This window comes from Malania oleifera, chromosome 3 (assembly GCF_029873635.1).
Source record: "Malania oleifera isolate guangnan ecotype guangnan chromosome 3, ASM2987363v1, whole genome shotgun sequence".
Lineage (NCBI taxonomy): Eukaryota > Viridiplantae > Streptophyta > Magnoliopsida > Santalales > Ximeniaceae > Malania > Malania oleifera.
Genome location: NC_080419.1, coordinates 43,794,343 through 43,810,000, shown reverse-complemented (window position 1 = coordinate 43,810,000; position 15,658 = coordinate 43,794,343). Strand labels below are relative to the sequence as shown.

Below are 15,658 nucleotides of genomic sequence, written 5' to 3'. Positions count from 1 at the left end.
CAAGTCATTTGTATTAACCTAGTTGAGAGCCAAAGCCCATATGAAGGCTTGAACCTTAAAAGGAACAACAGCCTTCTACACTACTTTATCCAAATGAAAAGGACTGAATAATAGATTTGGTCAAATGAACAAAAAAAAGACTTTGAAGAGAATGACCCCAAAGAATCCCAACACAAAGCCTACCATCCCCTCTGGTTTTGGGAATGAACCTGAAGGTTTTCCCTTACTAAAAGAAAGCAAAGGACTTCTCTAGCAAACTCTTAAACTTTTAAGCCAAATCCTTCCATAAATTCTTCAAAATCTAACCAAACGCTCCATCTTATCTTCTTGAGTTAGAGCCCTCGATCGCTTTCAAACTTCTACCCCTCCTACTCCCACAATGAAGGCCTCAAGCACCTTATCACCATGGCATATGACTTCCTACAAGCCCTTCACGCCACTATGACCAACAACACATTCAACTAGTCAAACACCTATAGAAGTCCTCCCAATTGAGAAAATAAGGCAAAGAAAACCAAATCCCCATTCGATTAGTCTGAAATTCTCTCTCCCGCATCCCTCTTCAGTCTTCATCAAATAGGTAAAACAAAATAAATTTAATTTGCATAAATACTCTAATTCAGTTAGCCTTCTGCATCATATAGTGAAAAATTGAAGGACATTTTTAGCTGTGGAAAACTATTTTCTTTTCCCATTTCTACTTTTTCCAAAAAATTTACAAAAAAATCAGTTAAATTTCCAATTTTGCAACATTTCTCTAAAAAAATTGGAAAATAATAAAAGTTTTGACACTATTCACTACTGGAAAATAGTTTGATTTTTCATTTTTAACTTTTTCAAATAATTACAAAAATGCCACCTCATTCTCTGATTTTCTAAACTTGTATAAAATTGTTGGAAAACAAGGTGAGATTGTGTAATTATAAGGAAATCTAGAAATAAAAAATGGTAATTGTTTTCTATAGCTGAACAAGATTTTTTATTTTCTAACTTTCAAATATAAATTTTTGAAAAACAAAAAAATAAGTTGCCATTTTTATAATTTTTTGAAAAACTAAAAATGGAAGATAAAAGCAATTTTCCACAACTAAACAAGTCCTAGGGGATTTCATTTTCTATTGTTAAGTGATTCTTGTATTGTTATTTTATCTCTTGCACACAAAGCTCAGAGCTTGATCACAAATGAATCTCATACCATTTTTCGTTAACCTGAATAATCCAAAAAGCTATTACTATCCCTTTAATAACAAGTAACAACTTTCTAATTTCCTCATCAAAGCTATTTATATAAACACAAAACCAAGTAGACATGAATAGCATGGTAAAAAAAATTGTGAAAAAAATTAGAGGTGCTGCTTGGAATGGAAGGATTTGCAAAATCACATCATTTTTAGTTCTCTCTCTCCCTCTCTGATGCTGGTTCTCAAACTTTGAATGCAAAGAATATCATCAACTAGAATTGCAATTCTTTAAAAAATATATTTTTTGTAAGACTATCAAATCTGTGCAAGATGAGAACATGTGATAATTGGGAATAAAATATCCCTGTACCCAATTTTTTTTTTCTAACAACAAAAGAATTTCATTGATAAAATAGGAATGTACGAACACAAGAATAAGGCATCTACCTTCAAATCTCTGGGTTACCCAGAAAAAGTAAAAAAGGGAAAACCTAAAAATTTAAAAAAAAAAAAAAAAAGCTACTAGAGACAACCCAAAATCATCAACATGCCCTATCAATTCAACAAGGAAAGCCAATAACGCTGAATATCTGAAAAGCTAATCCCTGTATCCAATTTATAATGCTCTTTTATATAACTGATAAAATAGGAAAAACAGGTAAGAGTTTTTTTTATTTTTAATTGCGAATACTGACCAAAAGAACTCAATAGAATTCACTTATAATTCTATCCATTCCATATATAATTATTGAATTTCTAATTGAACTAAATTGAAGCGAATTCTATTTAAATATGGTTCAGGAATAGTGAAAAGGAATTACAAAAAGAAAAAAGAAATTTCACCTCACGAGTAGCACTAAGAATGAAAGAAACTTACATGTACGGCCCTGCAACATATTCAAACAACCGAACATCATGAAAGAGAAAGAGAGCACAAAAAAAAAAAAAAAAAACACATAATATAGTACCCTAATGTATTTACCTGGTAGGCCTTTGAGGGCATTGAAGCAAAGACAAGTATCTTCAACTAGCACAGGCCCATTCACCTTCCCCATTACAAGAACAAAAAAACTTAACAATCCAGACACATGAAGACGAACACAAACACGAGAGAGAGAGAGAGAGAGAGAGAGAGAGAGAGAGAGAGGATAACCTCCTTTGCAGCCAGTCGAGCCTTCTCTTTAGATATATCTTCGGGCTCGCCTTGCAATTCCGGCACTGAGGAAAACAATCGTAAAAAAAATCATGCGCAATAAAGATGCCAATAAAAAGATAACGGGGTTTTAGTCGGAAACTGCTAAGGTTTTATAGAGAGAGCGAAAGAGAGTACAGTCGAGCTTGAGTGACTGGAACGGTATAGAGTGACCCAAAATGGCACGAACTTCCTCGAGCTTCTTGGCGTTGCCGGTAACAAAAGTGACCGGCCGCGACAGCACCATGCCAGCGCCGGCCCCGCCAGAAGCGGCTGCAGCGGCCACCCTCGTGGCGGCCATTTTTCCCTGGTTTGCTCCTCGCTATGGAATTCAGAGACTAGTATAATACACCGCACGTGGAATTAGCGGCGGCTCCACTCCTCCCAGAGTCCCACTAGAAACCTGGGTGAAAAAATTCGTATTGGAAAGGAAATGTTTGTTCGATTATTCCCTAATTTTTAATTTACCTGATTAACAGTTTTAGGAGGACATGAGAGGGAATTAAGCACTTGTCCTACTTTAGATATTTAGTAGAGAGATGTTAAGCTTCTAAGGAAGGACTCCAGCTATACGAGTGTCTTTTATAGGATAAATTACTAAGGCCGATAAATCAAAACAGATAATATCTCACTAAAATTGAATCCAGAACCGTTACATACAGTAATTAAACTAAACTATTCCCAAAAGTTAAAGTCTAAAATATTATAATTTTTTACACAATTTATTTTCACAAACAACTCTTAGAATAATCTTTATTCTTCTAGCCTCAATTCACGCCCAATCTCAATTATGTATGTAAGTGAGTTTAAGAAAATAAATATAAGGTGATTTTTAGCAAAATATGTTGCTATTTTGTTGAAAGGTTTTGGAGTAAAAATATTATTTTTAAAAATATATATATAACAATAAAAATCGATTCTCCTAATACCATCTAGAAGAAAATAAATCCTAGAAATTAACAAATAGTGAAAGATTAAGGAAAATTATAACAAAAACCTCTTTCGTTGTGTTGTCCTTTATTTAAAGATTCAATGTTCAAACATATAACACAAATTGCACACTCTAATAAAAAAGAGAGCCCCAACAAAATGATAGTTAAGTTTATGATTTTATTTGTCAATATCAATCCTCAAAATTTATATTTGAAAGTAGTCAATGAAAAAAATCATCAAAGTATAAAATAAGATTATGGAGGGTAGGAAAACAAAGGGATCGATGATGGAGTAGTGGGATGGAGAGGTAAAATAAGGTAAAAGAAAGTTAGGGCATTAACCTGAAAAATCACCTCAAAAAATAGTCCTAACAAATATGAAATTTATTATGTGCAATCTAAGATGTGCTATTGTTGTACATTAGTCAGGAAGAGAATGCATTATGATTAGTTTTGAAGTTGATAGGCAAAAAGGAAGACATGGCGGTAAAGCAACCAATTGTTGTGGCTCTATGACTATTACTATTTCACTTTTCTATAGAAGCATTCATTAAAGTTTTCATGGCGTGCATTTGCATCAGGTCCCACATCGAATATGTATTAGGAAAATTTTGGGCTTGTAAGGTTAGTTTGGATTCCAACTATATGAGGCATCTTTTATAAAACAAATTTGTGAGGCTAGTAGGTCAAAGCAGACAATACATCATCAAAGGTAGGCCCAAGACTGTTACATTTGACATTATGATAAGAATCAATATGCACCATTAAAGGATCCATTGCATGTTCCAGTTGAACCTATTACTAAAACAATATCCAAGAAGATAAGCACTTAATGGGTTGATTTAAGAGATTTTGGTTGATTCTAAAACAGGGCATTCCAAGTTTGGTTCAAAGAAAGATGAAGGTATAATAAACTTAATCCAAGCTATTGATGGGGTTGATCTTGCTTAATAGGGCATACTTTATTTAGCAATGGCATGGATGATTGTAATTTCCTTTAAAATGGTTTGGATTAATGGCTGATTATGGCTTAAGTGGGCGTAGAATATATCAACCTAGAAGAAGTTATGACCACAAGAAAGAGTTAGATTGATTAAAAAAGGAAGGGTCCAAAAGATATTGATGAAGCAGCCAAAGTGGGGAAAAAGCAGAAAGTAGTGCCACTACCCTCTCGATGGGCCCGGAGTGCCACTAAACATGCGTACATACATACATCTCTTTAATACCATACATATACAACCCACCCAAACAAAGAAAAAATGGGTGTTCCATACTCAAGTGCATAAACATACACAGCGGAAAACATACATCTTCTAACAAAACTTACCAGAGTTTCTAACTATTTCTCATATACATCCATGCATACATAAACATAATCTGCTATATATACAATCCCCAAAATAGATAGACACTGTCTAATATCTCACCAGTTCTGACAAGAACTGTCTACTAACCAAATCTGCTTGGCAACACTCTAGGCTCGAACCCTCAGAGGACCTGAAACAACATTTGTATGCTAGGGTGAGACACCTCTCAATAAGATGAATTATATTATCATTGGTGTGTGAATAGCATGAGATTTCGTGCGTACATATTGTTAGCTTTGGTGTAATCCCAAGAGGGGGTGAATTGGTATTTAAAAATTTTATCCTCTAGGTCAATCCACTAACAACAGTATTACACAAGCCTAAGGTCAATCTATACAATTAATAAATAAACATACACGTGCAGTAAGGTAAAGTGCGGAAAAAGTAAATGATACATGCGATATGTTATCGAGATTCACCAAAGTGCCTATGTCCCCACCTTGGCTAACAAGCACAAGGATTACCATTATAGACTCTGTTAGAATTGGTGTATTCCCAAAAAGGAGGGTGAATTGGAATTTAAAACTTTTTCTCCTAAGTAAATCTACCCAACAATAGTACATACACAACCTAGGGTCAGTTTATGCAATTTCCAAATACGTAGATAAATATAATGTGGAAATTAAGTCATACGCATCATTCACCCTTAACATACATGTGCGGTAAATATACAATGCAGAAATATAAACAAACACACGATATGTTTTCGGGGTTCGGCCAATTGTGCCTACGTCCCCGCCTCTAGCTCACAAGTCCGAGAATTCCACTAATAGCTCACTTAAGGGTGGAGCAACATTGATTACAACCAGGCCAATTAGCACAGGGCTGACCTCAACCTTAACCAAGTCAATTAGCGGGGCTGACCTCGACCTACACGCCTTAACAGGATGGCGCACCTAACTTTCCTAACCGGGTCTAAGCCAATCCGGGACTATTCCAGGGCTAGTCTCCCTCTTCAGGCTCGTGCCTGGAAATACAACAGATGTGTATTACAATCAAATGGTACAGTGATTATACTTTCGTGTAAAGCATATATGTACCCAAATACACGCAATTACATACACCACAAATGATATAATATGTAAGCTCAGTGTGGTCCAATATTTCAACTCTCAAAGTATTTGCTATCAGTGTAATGAGTGTGTGAGAGTATCAACCAGTATGTTCTTTGTATCACGATATGTGCTCAATCTAACAGCTCACACAAAGATATAAGCCAAACAATATATATGTATATTTCAATCAGCAAATTTTCTCAGCTATATGATGCTCAAGTAATATATATGTTTTGTTTGCAAAAAGATTTCAACCTTTGTATCCAGCAAATAATATATGAGTAAATGAATATTGCAACAAAGATCACTGTCTCATAAACAAATATCTCTTCAAATATATTTTTCAATATAAAGCATAATAGATATTTGAAAATAATTATGAAAAGATTTTGCAACCAAAATACTATGCGATCTTCTTAAGATATTGCAATGAATATACAACCTTAGAAGATCAGAAAAAGTCTTCTTAGGAGAGACTTATTAACAAAGTCCCCTAAGAATACTTAGGTATAGCTCTCAATAAAATTGTATCAACCAAGCAGAACAAGGAAAGTAAACCTTTCCAAACAAACACTCAATCAACTTACAAAAAGTTTAGGTAATAGTAGAAGGTAAGTATGAGTGAATGGGGTGTGAAAATGAGTAGTATAGATTTTGGGGTTTTCAAAGAATTTTTCTTAATCAAATCTGCTAATCTCTTCGTAATCTTAGCAAATGAAGGGCTATATATAGATATTGGAAGAATTATAGTCGTTAGGACATGTAGGGTATTATTAATATTACTTTAAAAACATTCTAACCCTAATTAATCTTGTTTAAAAATGTTTAACCGCGGTAAAAATCAGGGCAACCCGAGAGGTCCGGTCGACCAGAACAGTTTCGGTCGACCAGATCTCATATGGTTTGGTCGACCAAGATGTTTTTGAACTGAAGGCTCGATCGATCGAAAGTGGGTGATTTCTCATTTCTTCAAGGTTTGGTCGACCAGGCCATTTTGAACTGGCTAGTTCGGTCGACCAGATTGTTGGGATTTTTCCCGAGGACCCTCAGTTGACCAGGTAGTTAGAGTACAAAAATGGCTCGGTCGACGAGATGGTCAAATTGTTTACCTAGGGGGTTTCAATCGACTGAGGCTTTTTGAACTACCTGGTTCGGTCGACCAGGGCCATGGTCAACTGTTGACCCAGGCCTATTTTGGTTGACCAGGGCAAAATGAACTGCCTTGGCCGGTCGATCGAAAGTACACAAAGTCTGCATTTCAGTCCTATCTTGAAACACACAAACCCTATTCAAGTGCCTATCAATCAAAAGTGTAATGGTGTGTGTCCTAGGATCATTTTTGTCCAAAATGAAGACACCGAAAGAATCCGATGTCGGTCGACTGAACCCTAAGGTCATTTTAAGGTCACTTTTAGTTTATGGTTTGTTTTGAGCTTACATGTTAACATGCATGTGATGTGTGTGAGTTTATTACAAACCAAAGACCTATTTACTATTATAGGCCCTTTACATCAAACAAATACAACAATTAAATTATAACAAGGGTCTTCAAGGTCTTCATTTTCCTTCAAGGGTCTCCGAGTGTCATCCTATGATACCACCAAGATAAACCTGCATATCAACTCAGTAGACATTAAATACCTAAATATTTTTCATAATCAAAACAGGGATATGACCTATAAGGTCAACAGGCTCACTTAACAGGTGGAGCGACACCAAAACAACCAGGTCAATTAGCACAGAGCTGACTTTAACCTTTACAATCAGGTCAATTAACACAGGGCTGACCTCAACCTACACAATCCTTCTTGGGCTAGATTATCGCCCCCTCAAGCCACGCTTGGAAATACAACAATAATTTCTCAATCAAATGGTACAGTGATTATGCTTTCATGTAAAGCAGATATGTACCCAATACGCATAGTATAATCAATACACTACCACAAGATAGGATTTGATAAACTCAGTGTAGTCTAAATGTCAAGTCTCAAATAATTATGCAAATATTGCAATCAGTGCGTGAGAGTGTAAATGATATGATCTTTGTGTTAAAATGATGATTTCAATCGCAGTGCACAAACAAAGATCTCAAGCACATTTCAAATATCTCAACAAATAATTTTTCTCAATATAAACTACAAGAGATATTCAAACAATGGTTTGTAAAATATTTATTTGATCTTTGTAGTAAAATGATAATCTCAATCAAAAGGAACACTAACAAAGATCTTCACAAGCAAATATCCCAAAAGTATTTTTCTCAAAAATAAGTAAACTGGATATTTGAAAACAGTTCATAAAAAATTATTTCACAAACAAAAAGCAATACGAACTCTTGAGTAGTGCAATGATGTTGCAAAACTCACAAGCTCTACGAAATTTTCCTACGGAAGACTTATTACTGAAGTCTCCTAGAAAAACTCAAGCTTACTCTCAAATAAAATATATATCAATCAACTAGAACTAACGAGAGTGTAAGCTTAACTAGAAACTCACAATAGCACTCTTACTTAGCAAGGTTTGCAATGAGGATGAGTAAGAATGAAGAAAAATGAAGCTTGAATGTGAGAAATAGAGCTTTTGAGAATCAAAGGATATTTGCTAATTGTTTTTCTAATTTCATACTAATTTTTGCAAATGAAGGGGTATATATAGACTTCGCCAAAAATATAACCGTTCAGAACATGTAGGTAATTATTAAGATTGTTTAAAAACATTTTAGCATAATTAACCTCGTTTAAAAAATTTAACTGCGGTAAAAATAATGGGGCAACCCAAGAGCACTGGTCGACCGAAGGAAGTTCGGTTGATCGAGTTGCTTTAAGTTCGATCAACCAGGTATTAATTGAATTATAAGTTCGGTCAACCGAACATGGAGGTCCTAGGGCGATTTTCCATTTTAGCGCGGTTCGATCGACCGGGAACCTTTTAAACTATCTAGTTCGGTTGACCAGACTGTTGAGTTCCACATGTGGGAACTCGGTCGATCAGGGCGTTGACATGCAATCTGGGCACAGTCGACTAGATGGTCAAATAGTTGACTTCTAGGGATTTTGGTAGATTGGGTGAGAATGAACTGAGTAAGTTCGGTTGACCGGGTAGTGGTCAAACTTTTGACCCGGACCCGGTTCGGTCAACCGAAAGGATTTTGTACTAACAAGTACGGTTGATCAAACATGTATTTTTCATACATTTCGGTTGTTTTCAATTGTGCAATTACCTTATTCATTTTACCAAACATATATGTGCATGTGTGAGTGTCCTAGGGTCATTTTAGACCTTTTTCGTTTTGAGGACATCGAAAAAATCTAGCGTCGGTCAACCGAATTCCTATGGTCCATCTATGGTCTTGAGCTTATCCTTCCTACCATGTAGGTAAGACATTAATTATTACAGATCATTTTCCTATTTTACTATTATAGACCCAAAATGATAAATAATGAATTACAACACAAAATGATCTTTAGGGTCTTTATCTTCTTTAAGCCCATGTGCGTGCATCAAATGATACTTCTGATTGGTCCTGCACACAAACTCATCAACCATTAAATATCAAAGTATTTGTCATAATCAAAAAGGGATATGACCAATAAGGTCAACAATCTCCCACTTTTTGATGATGACAAATACTTATCTACTTCTTCCCCTTTTGGTAATAGCAAAAAGGGCTTAAATAAACAATTTGAGTACATAGGCAAATAATCATCTGTATACGAGATATGTTTGGGAAAAGTTTTTTAGAAAATTCAGCAGCATGCCGTTTGAAAACAAAACATTTTCCCAAAAATACCTGTATAGAAATGACCTGATTGAGTAATATATTTACAAAATATCCACAACTACTTACTCAAACAGTCTAGTATTCTCAAAACATGAAATAGAAGTATAACTTTTAGTCATTCAAGAAATATAATAGTCATACAATGTAAAAAGAATGACAAAGATAACCTCAGCAATTAAGCACACAAACAATATAACCGGTCATTTAAATGATTTTAAATGACATAAAAACAAGGTTAGACTATAAACATATACAAACCATTTGCAATTGAAACATATCATAAGGCCCGTGGAAGATTTGAGTTAAAGGCACGCGACATATGATACCAAAAAGGAGGTTTGAGCATAAAAACAACCTAACTAGTTCACATGCATTTTATGTGAAGTTACTGAACCAGTTATGCGACTTTAAAACCATATATGTATATAATAATAATAATAATAATAATAATAATAATAATAATAATAATAATAATAATAATAATAATAATAATAATAATAATAAGGCAAAAGAGAGCAAATTTAGTTTTGAAATTAGTTCTTGCAAAAAAGTATTACAATAAATATATATGTATATATATAATTATATATCCCCCTTGATATTTGCAAAAGTTACTAGGGGGTTGTTTGCTGAAAAAGAAGTTTTAATTTAAAAACAAGCAAACACAAATTTTCTGGTTTGTCAATGAAGCTCATACTAAAATATAACCAGACAACCACAACCATGATGATCCTAAAGATTTAACAGTCACATGTAAGATCATATGGCAAACACAAACAATTTATGGCAAAGCAATGAATATCAGCTTAAGATTTTCACAAAGATCATTTCATTTAAACACATACCACACTATATTTAAAACATATCTAAGTCTCGAAAGTTTGTGAGCATAATATGATAGGCATTTTAATTTTGGATTCTCCCCGTATCAATTTGAATTATTGCTTAGATACGATAAATTACTTATACTTTGCAAGGGATTGATTTTATTGAATATGCCAAAGTATAAGTGAGCACACAAACCATTCTTCAACAACTATGCTGGATATTTATTAACAATATTTATCTCTGATCAGTATAGTCATCCCTATAGACAATAAGTGCATCGGAAATAGATATGAAGACATTCTATGTAATTCATGGCCCAAGAACATTTCATATCAAATCATAGAACTTTACGTGCAGGATATAATGTTTAGGGATTTCAGAAGAGTCTCAATATTTCAGTGGATGAATGTGACTCCTATAAGTTATTTCTATAAGAAAGGTGCTCAGTTCTCCTAACTGCTTGATGATTATGCAAGGATGAAACTTGATTTTCAAATAGTTTTCACTCATCCTTTCAAAAATGTGTTAACATTAATTTTATCATAATTATTTTTAACACAAGGTTTTATATGGGAAAATCTTGGCGAAATTTCAGCAGCATGTCGTTTGTATTAGGACATTTTCCCATAAAACATGTACCTGATAGTGGATTGTTTTCAACAGATAAATTATAAAAAGCAAGCAACAACCTAATATCCACAACTAGCATGCAAATTATATCACTGCATCCCCCACGTAGGAGGCTTTCAACATAAGCATGCTTTCCAGTAGTTCAATTAACAACTCATAAAAGAAATGAACTATCCAACATATGACATGACCAGTGACTAACAATGGATAGTTATGAGATTAGTGCAGAGTTGTTCTCACAAAGACATACAAACATATAAGCATAAAAAAAAATTGAGAGCATTTTAATGAATATAGATATGAAATATGAATGCTCCCCCTCGACTATGCACTCAACTCCTTTTAATGTCTTTTTCTCATTTTTCAAATCATTTAGCCAAGAGATCTAGATTTTTAATGATATATGCTTGGTTTTGGATGAATAGGCTTAGAGGACCAAAAAGTCACAATGTATATATCTTTAAGTGATCTAAGCTTATATTTGCCTCTTTTCTTATGATTTACAATATGTGAGAGGCTTAAGTTTAAATGACTTGTCTTTCTTATTGTTCATGCATAGATTTCTTTGAATTTTGTTCTATCATCTAGATTGAAACCTATATCAATCATTTTAGCCATTCAATCTTAATTCATAAAGCTGAAGCTCTAAAGGATTTGATTTAATGTTTAAGAGCTCATGAAAGAAATTATGGATTAATACTCTTGAAAAATTAAAATTTGAGTTATCTTCAAAGAGTATTCATTATGAATGGACATGATTCGGGATATTTGCATGGAAGAGGATATCTCCAGACAATTTAGATAAAGAGCAACTAGAAGAGTATGAATTTTGGAACACTGCTATTTGGTGATTGGAATGTATCCTTTAGATATGATCACAATTTTTGAGCAAGGATACGAACTAGTAAGAGGGTGGATCTTTATCTGATGTGATTGTCGTATGGTAAAGATTTCTTATGGAGGATATAAACCAAAATTAGAGGATTTATAATTTAAGATCAAAGGGAATATATTTGATTAATCAGTGAATCTAGAATCCCTTAGTGGTTGCCTCTAATTTTGATTATGAAAGGATGTCTTTAAGTAAGCACTAGTTAGAATAGGGACTAATGATCATTAGTGCTTAAGCCTAGAGTGATGACCAAACTAAGGTTAAGGCTTTTATATTCAAAAATGAGTTTAGGTTTAACTGATATATATCGAGATAGATTCCCTAAAACTCAAATATGTGCAATGGACATAATATGCTTAACTTAAGATTTGTATATTCAAGCATGAATTAAGCATTAAGAATTCTATACCCAGCAAGGATGCTTTTGTCCATTTGGAAGCGGATTTTAATTAAGCTATAGCCAATGATTTTATATTTTAACCAATGAATATATATTTGGATTTGCAGATTGACTTGATTTTTCAAAAATACTTAGTATGTAAGATTTTAAATAGTGGACATATACTAAGATTTTACATTTTCAGCCCCGAACCACTTCCTAAGCTCGTATTCAACACTACCCCCTATAGCCAATCCTAAATGCTAAGGAAGAATTATGTGATCATGTAATTCATGTTTGAGTAAATTCTTCCTTGAATTTCAAGGGGTTTGTTTTTTTAACAACCTATGCCATTTTTCTATCTTTTATTCTTGATGGGTTAGGAATTGGTGATTCTTTGACTTTAAATACTCGTTTTGGTTTCACGCCTTTTCTTTTAAACGGGCAATCAAATTTTACGTGCCCCTTCATTTTACATAAGATACATGTGGTGAGAGTATATGGACTGGAAGAGGTACTAGCATAGTGTTTTGATTCTTTTACAAAGTACCTTATTTATAGGTTCTTCCTTTTCTTATTTTCAATTCCATTAAAACCTATACCTTCCTTATCTAAGGTCATCTTTTGTGAGCCTAAGAGTTTGTCAAAATTTTCTTTACCTCTAGTGAACGTGTAGATGATCTTAGGTTGGTCTTTTATTTTCTTCCCTAGATCTTGCATTTTTTAATCTTTCAAGTCTTTGCAAACACTTTGTAATTTCACAAGCTTTGTAGTCATGTTATTTTCTTTGCATTCAAGTTTTGCAATAAGAAGATCTTTATTATTATCATTTGAATTTTGAGATCTTAGTGCATTCAATTCTTTTTCTAATTTTTCATTCTTGTTTACTAACTCTTTGATTTTAAAATCATTTTCCCTTTCAACAAGAACTTTTGATTCACATTCTTTCTCACATGCGTCATACTTGTTCTTTAGAGTAGTATATCTTTTGTAAGCTTTAACAAGTGACTTATGAATTCTAACATATTCAATTTGTAGTTCTTTATAAGTAGGCATGCTCTCACTATCACTACTATCACATGATTCAGAATCAGATGCATCATTCAAATAATCACATGAATCATTGTTAGGATTATCTAATAACATGGAAGGAGATAGGTTTACCTCATCGTCAGTTAGAGTTATGAAGCACGGTTTACCTCCTTCAAGATCCGTAGAGCTTGAATCACAAGGAGTGATCGCATTTTCCTGCGTAGTTGCTCCATATCTCCTTTCAAATTCCTCCCATATCTCCTTAGCACTATTACATGTCATAACCTCACAAAGAACATTAGAATCTAAAGCATGCAGCAAGGTGTTCAAGGCATCAAAATTTATTTGCACTAAGTTCCTATCATGATCATTCAATTCATACTCAGATTTAGGAACACTAGTACAACCTATGGATTTAACAGGTACACTATCACCCTGATAAATGACATTCCAGAATTTCCAATTCAAAGCTTTCACATACACAGTCATTCTAAATTTCCATATAGCATAGTTATCACCACAAAATACTGGTGGGTGTGTGACCAATCTTCCCTCACATGAAGGGGATGCACTAATAGGAGCCATCATGATATTTTAACTAAATGACATCTAAGTCTAAGTTATGAGGCTCTGATACCAATTATTAACTTTGGTGCAATCCCAAGAGGGGGGTGAATTGGTATTTAAAAATTTTATCCCCTAGGTCAATCCACTAACAACAATATTACACAAGCCTAAGGTCAATCTATGTAATCAATAAATAAACATACACGTGCAGTAAGGTAAAGTGCAAAAAAAAATAAATGATACACGTGATATATTATTGAGGTTCAGCCAAAGTGCCTACGTCCCCGCGTTGGCTAACAAGCACAAGGATTACCACTATAGGCTCACTTAATGGGTGGAGCGGCACCTAAACAACTAGGTCAATTGGCACAAGACTCACCTCAACCTTTACAATCAGGTCAATTAACACAGGGTTGACCTCAACCTACACAATCCTTCCTAGGTTGGATTATCGCCCCCTCAGGCCACACTTGGAAATACAACAGTAATTTCTCAATCAAATGGTACAGTGATTATGCTTTCATGTAAAGCAGATATGTACCCAATACGCATAGTATAATCAACACACTACCACAAGATAGGATTTGATAAACTCAGTGTAGTCTAAGTGTCAAGTCTCAAATAATTATGCAAATATTACAATCAGTGCGTGAGAGTGTAAATGATATGATCTTTGTGTTAAAATGATGATTTCAATTGCAGTGCACAAACAAAGATCTCAAGCACACTTCAAATATCTCAACAAATAATTTTTCTCAATATAAACTACAAGAGATATTCAAACAATGGTTTGTAAAATATTTATTTGATCTTTGTAATAAAATGATAATCTCAATCAAAAGGAACACTAACAAAGATCTTCACAAGCAAATATCCCAAAAGTATTTTTCTCAAAAATAAGGAAATTAGATATTTGAAAACAGTTCATAAAAAATTACTTCACAAACAAAAAGCAATACGAACTCTTGAGTAGTGCAATGATGTTGCAAAACTCACAAGCTCTACGAAATTTTCCTATGGAAGATGAAAGTAGGAATAGCTTCCCAAGAGGGGGGGGGGGGAGGGTGTGAATTGGCTTTTTAAACTTTCTCTTTAGTTCTTTTAAAGTCCTTAACTTCTTTTGTGATTTAACCAATTCTTTGACTTGTTTATTTATTTTGTCAATCAAACAAGAACTTGGTTTTTTTTGAACAATCAATCAACAACACAATTAAACATTCAATCTTCAACCACACTTTGAAAGTAAAAACAATCAAATAATTAATCACAATTTCTAAACCAACACAACCACAATTTATTTACCAAATATAAGTTCACTGCAACACTATTAGATTGATGAAATCATTTAAGATTTAAGACTCTTGGAATATAAAACAAATATTTATACCATCCAATCACAATCAATATAATATATGTAACTTTCAGCTTTTAATGTTTTCAGCCCTGTGGTGAATGTGAGTTTTGAACAAAGCCCTATATATATGAAATTTCTTCTTCAATATGATGTTCAATATAAAATCCAATTACTCTTTCCAAACTTTAGAATTCAAATAAACTCTTAAGTTAATTTATCTTTGGGATATTTAGCCAAGTAACATACTCTCGTATGGTTTCCGCAAAGAATGGTTTAACCAATGTACTCCCTTTCGGTTTCCGCAACCCAAATCAAAATCAAACTTTAAGGTTTACTTGATTTCCAAATTTATGTAGTTTATATGATTTTAAATTTAAACCATCCACACAATTTAAATATGTATTGAAAATAAAGAATAGGGAAAGAGAGAGTGAGACGGAGATTTTTACGAGATTTGGCTTATACCTA

General features: G+C 33.7%; 1 protein-coding gene across 1 annotated transcript in view; it reads right to left on the bottom strand.

The window, feature by feature from the left end:
• Window positions 1-2,823, bottom strand: part of LOC131151301 (inosine triphosphate pyrophosphatase) — a 51,408-nt gene extending 48,585 nt beyond the window's left edge. Inside the window, exons 1-3 of the mRNA XM_058102556.1 lie at window positions 2,512-2,823; window positions 2,335-2,399; window positions 2,025-2,227 (exon numbers count right to left, since the gene is read on the bottom strand). Of these exons, the coding sequence (XP_057958539.1) occupies window positions 2,025-2,227; window positions 2,335-2,399; window positions 2,512-2,674 (431 nt within the window). The 5' untranslated portion in view covers window positions 2,675-2,823. The remainder of the gene's footprint in view (window positions 1-2,024; window positions 2,228-2,334; window positions 2,400-2,511) is intronic.
• Between the last annotated feature and the right edge of the window lie 12,835 nt (window positions 2,824-15,658).